Source organism: Montipora capricornis, chromosome 4 (genome assembly GCF_036669925.1).
Source record: "Montipora capricornis isolate CH-2021 chromosome 4, ASM3666992v2, whole genome shotgun sequence".
Taxonomy (NCBI): domain Eukaryota; kingdom Metazoa; phylum Cnidaria; class Anthozoa; order Scleractinia; family Acroporidae; genus Montipora; species Montipora capricornis.
In genome coordinates, this window is record NC_090886.1 from 4,264,381 (window position 1) to 4,269,380 (window position 5,000).

Here is a 5,000-nt window from a genome sequence, read left to right on the forward strand (position 1 = left end):
ACATGCGTGTTTTAGCGGTTGGTGACCACTTTTTCATCATTTGGAAAATGAATAAAACAAGTTGTTTTAAATCTAGACATTTCATCAATATCTATATAATAAACAGAACATTACATGGCCGCTTGGGGATGCGAATTTTATCTTCTCGTGCTGAAAGTATCTCTCACTCGTTCGCTTTGCTCACTTTGCTTTGTTCGCTTTGCTCACTCATGAGAGATACTTGCAGCACTTGAAGCTAAAATTCGTACCCCCGTGCGGCCATGTAATATCCTCTATTTAAGAAATGTCTTTACTTTAATTTCCAAGACCAAGTCCCAAATTAAGGAAATACAGCTTCACACTCCAAGCTGAAACAGACAAACAAGAAGATGCAGAGGCAAAGGAAAGAGAGTGTCAGTTCACTGCTGATGTACCTTCGCATTTCATTTGCACAACCAAGGACTTAAATGGATCATATGTCAAAAAGAGGCCTCTTGTACCACGACTGGAAAACTTGAATGTAGACAGGGGACAAAGTCCATCCAAGGCTGGCGTCATTCTTTCCCCTTGTGCAGAGAAACAATTCAAGTGTGGCTTTTGTTGCAAGCAATTCAAATACTCCTGCAATTTGAAATCACACACAAAAATAGTGCACAAGAGGAATGCTGAAAACCATTCCAAAATCTGCGTGGACTCTTCCGTGAACAGTGAACAAGTTTTTCAGTGCGAAGTTTGCTTTAAAAACTTCAAGTATATCAGTAACTTGAGAACACATAGACTTGTTCATACAAGCAATGAGAACGAGAGATTACAAGCTCCTTACTAAGTTTGGCTCATGGGGATTCTAGATCTTCAAAAGGTGCCTTCCATCATTGATTGTTACATGCAATAAATACCAAGCTAATTTAATAATAATTATCTGCTTTACTTCTCAATAAGCAAAAAGTGGCTCTCTGGCAAAAAGTGGCCAGCCTTGCAGTGATGTCTCTAAAAGGCATAAGACAGTCATTCATAAGTCCTAATTATCTCTTCAAACTGTGGATGCCCCATATTGGAGGCATTTTAACAAAGACTGCAAAACAATTACTATTCATTGAGAGAGTGAATCCCTTTCTAAACGTTTTTACCATATTCATACATTGTGACGTACCTCTGTCACATTTACTTGATGTATATTTTTGAAGTCTTGGAATTGAAACAAATTGTGTGAGTTTAGCAGTTTCAATCTTACAAAAAGTGGTCCAGGTAGCTAATAAAATTAGTTGGGCACTTCTCTAGTTAAAGATAAAATTAACAATGTGACAATTAAAAATGATGATAGGATACAAATAATAATGCCGGTAATTATAAAATTACATGTACACTAATTGAAATGTGCAGAAGGTATTAGAATAAAATGAAAAAAAGAAATGAAACAGGCTCCTTGCAGCCAATTAGAGACTGAATTACAAAGGGCGCAGCTCAGCGAGAATTTGCACGCACGCAAGTGAAATTTTCAAAACTTACGTGTTTTTTGGATGCGTTGCTAAGGATGTAATGGTCGAATAATTTGAGAGAATTTGCATTATTTTGGTCAGTTTCCAACTTTTGTAAACTAATGACCCTAAATATGACATCATCATGTCACGCCCGTGGTCACATGACCAATGAAAGAAAACTCTAAATTGTCTATGTGTTACAAAATTTGGGTATTTAATCAGTGGTTTGATAATTTGTATTCGTTTTTGCATCCAGCCAAGCATGGTCTTCTTTTTATTTTGAAAAATGTTCTTTTTAGAGAGATAAACGATATTGAAATACCCATAACATTAATTTTCAAAAAAAGAAATGATTTGAAAAAATCAATGCTTAGCTATATTCTATATTTGGGGGAGAAACGTGCCATATAAAAAAATTCAATTTAAAGACCGGCGGTTAACTTTTTCTCAAACCGGAAGTCAGTTCGCTTACGCATGCGCAGTTGATTTGAGAACGAACGCGAGGAAGGGCGAGCGAAAACCTTCGATGCCAATTTCAGTTCGTGTGCTGATTTTTGCTTGTGAGAGTGGTTTTTCAAGTCAGCTCACGATATGATGACGTCAGTCACCGGAAGTAACATTTCACTTCCTTAGCAATGAGCGAAAAATCCTTCCGTTCGTGGGCCCTTAAGATGACCACCGCGCTGTAATTGTTACGTTTCGGTCAGCAGATTACGTATATTGATGAGTTTGAGGTGATCGTGCGGGCAGGTGTCTAAAAGAAAGACAGCATAGTTTGTCCTGATTTTACAATGGCTGCTTGAAAATACAAGTGGCATCACTACTCAACTTCAACACGTGAAGCTACTATATCACTCTGTTCATAATAGTGCACTCTGTTACCCTGTAACCCTTACTATTCCGTTACCTTCTCCGGTTATTTTGCGCAACCTGGGAATCTTTAAGGACGGTGCCTACAATTTATTAACTTTGCCAGTCAAGCTGGCAGAGCGCTACAACAGCTTGCGCCAATTACTGTGGCCCCTTTTTTTACCCTCCCAATCATGACACACAACAGTAGACAAACCACAACACCAGGAACTACGTGCCCTACTCTTAGCAACAAGTGTGTGGGTTCTTTGTGAAAGTATAGCATACGTTCTAATTCAAAGGTACTTTTGCGCGGTTTATGAATATGTGGGAAAAGCAGATCTTAACACAAGTGTTATTGAAATCCAAAAAGAAAACTGAAGGTGACCACGCATTTTATAATTTTATGATATAATTAATAAAGATATTTGTAAAAAGCTTTAAAATACAAGGCAATGTGAGGCGGTCTCTGAAAAATGCATGGTTACCCCCAATTTTCTTTTGAATACCAAGAGCACTTGGTAAGTTCTGCTTTCTCCCCATAATTTTGAACCGTGCAAAAATATCCTTGAATAAGTAAGCACTACCAATAGGAATCCGAGTATCTGGAGATGCGCAGAACGTATGCTACACTTGCGAAAAGTTGGAATCGACCGGAGGACGCACACATTCTTGAATGGGCCATTGCCGAGTTGATGTTTGTCTCGGTTTCGAAGTGAGTCTTCGTGCTCAACTGTTGTAAGGGAAATGGTTTTGATTTGCATAACAATACGCAACTCATTGCCATTTGAATGGTTGTGCACCAGAACTCGCTTTGAAACTGAGGCATGCAGCATCTCGGAAATGGGCTATTGACCGCGCGCGCCGATGATCCGGAAACTCGTGTTTCAATGTAAATGGAACAACCAGACAGAACCAGTGTTCGGAGTTGTTCAATTCTTATTGGTCTTTAATTATTCATTGCCAGACCCGCGACATGATATCTGTGAAAATAAAATATCGGTGTCTTTAGCGGCCGTTCATTGGGAGATTGTAACTCCAATTTGTAACAGAGATAATTAGAACAACTGGCAGAGGTAAACGTTGGACGAAGCGCGTGGTTCTTCACTAAGCCGTGTTTCGGGCTTCACTCGAACTCTTCGCAGTTATGGTTGCGAATTCGTGAAGATTCGCATGTGAAGGTAAGAGGTTATTTTCTCTTCTTAGACGCACAAAACTTCACTTAACACGCCTTCATTACTGAGTACAATTAACTTGAATTCTAAAATGTTGTTTAATCGATCCTAATTGTCCCACTTATAAATTCCTGTTTTCAGAAAACACAAATTTGACTGATGGTCTGCGGAATAAATATCGTCGTGTTTATGACAACCTTCCTATCCTGCGGACAGAGTAAGTAAATTCTTGGCTACCGTAGAACGAAAATGCTTGAAAGTGCCCTTCAAGTATGGGTCAACTGATTATTGTACATGAGAGCTAGTGTTATTGTTTTGGTGTAATGGTAGTTTCCTATTATTTTAATTTCATAAACATTTGATCATTTAGAAAAAATGTTATCTATCTTTTGTTCCCGTGCATGTTAACATTCAAACACACCAAAAAAACCCGTTTTTTTCTCTTGTTAAAATATACGATAGGAAACTGCTTGCTTGAAGTAATGAATATCGTAATAAAGAGCGCTTCATTAGAGAGGGTGAAGTTGATAAGGCCTGTTAAAAAGAACCCTTCATTCTTGTGGCACAGCTTTTTACTCACGTATGCGCTTGCTTTTTGCTTGATTCTGCGGTGAAAATAGAACCAAAAACCACAACAGATAGATTTACGCATGCGCACTTGTTTTGCTTGAACGTTTGCTTCCCTGGTACGTATTAGCGACTCAAGCGATAAAGAAAAGCAGACTGCAGACTAGAGGAAAAATGCCGAATAGAGGTTTTGCACGGCAACCATGTTGCATGGCTGGAACAATGAAAATGTTTTGCATTAGAAAGAACATTAATTTTGTTCCCATAGGAAAAAGAATCTATTGTTCCTGCCATGCAACATGGCTGCCGTGCAAAAGTGGACAAAACGCCAAAAGCCATTACTAATGGACCTTAAGTCTAATTAGGCCTAAAACGATGTCCAGGCGTTTTCCCGCAGTTTGCACTTTTGCACTATCCACCTTGCTGGCTTTTCTAGTGTAGACAGTTTAGACAAGCCTTTTCATTCCATTATCCATCAAGAGCCATTTTTTGGAGTATTACATTTCTTCCTTGTCGGTACCGTGTTGAGCTTTTCTTCAGTTAAGGTACTTCTGCGGGAGCTCATGATTAGGAACGTACAACTTCGAATTCATTGTATTTGTGGAACGGCATTTTTACAGACTGAGTTATTAGAGAGATTTAGCATCAGGTTTACGGGAAACGCGAACGGAAAAAGTAACCACGTGACAATAATTTTCCCGCCATTTTTCGCGTCTGTCGCTTGCCGCTCGCCGTTTCTACGTCAATCGAAAGTTGGCATGTTCGCGTTTGCCGGATACGGGGAATTTTCTTCTCGTTTTTCTTCTACACAACAAGTTGCTTGTGGAAAAAAAGAACCCCAAAACCATAGCCCGGTAAGTCAAACAATGAAAACTTAGATTTCATGGTTGTAGCCGTTTTCTTCATGAACTCACGTTGACTCACAAAACAGCCTCATCGAAACTCGCAAAAT

The 5,000-nt window shown here is 39.1% G+C and overlaps 2 protein-coding genes across 2 annotated transcripts in view; both read left to right on the top strand.

The window, feature by feature from the left end:
• Positions 1-1,398, top strand: part of LOC138045273 (uncharacterized) — a 5,705-nt gene extending 4,307 nt beyond the window's left edge. The window contains exon 4 of the mRNA XM_068891711.1: positions 307-1,398. Within this exon, the coding sequence (XP_068747812.1) occupies positions 307-805 (499 nt within the window). The 3' untranslated portion in view covers positions 806-1,398. The remainder of the gene's footprint in view (positions 1-306) is intronic.
• A 1,879-nt stretch (positions 1,399-3,277) lies between these two features.
• LOC138044414 (Golgi-associated plant pathogenesis-related protein 1-like) overlaps positions 3,278-5,000 on the top strand; it is a 7,066-nt gene continuing 5,343 nt past the window's right edge. The window contains exons 1-2 of the mRNA XM_068890931.1: positions 3,278-3,487; positions 3,623-3,698. Of these exons, the coding sequence (XP_068747032.1) occupies positions 3,641-3,698 (58 nt within the window). The 5' untranslated portion in view covers positions 3,278-3,487; positions 3,623-3,640. The remainder of the gene's footprint in view (positions 3,488-3,622; positions 3,699-5,000) is intronic.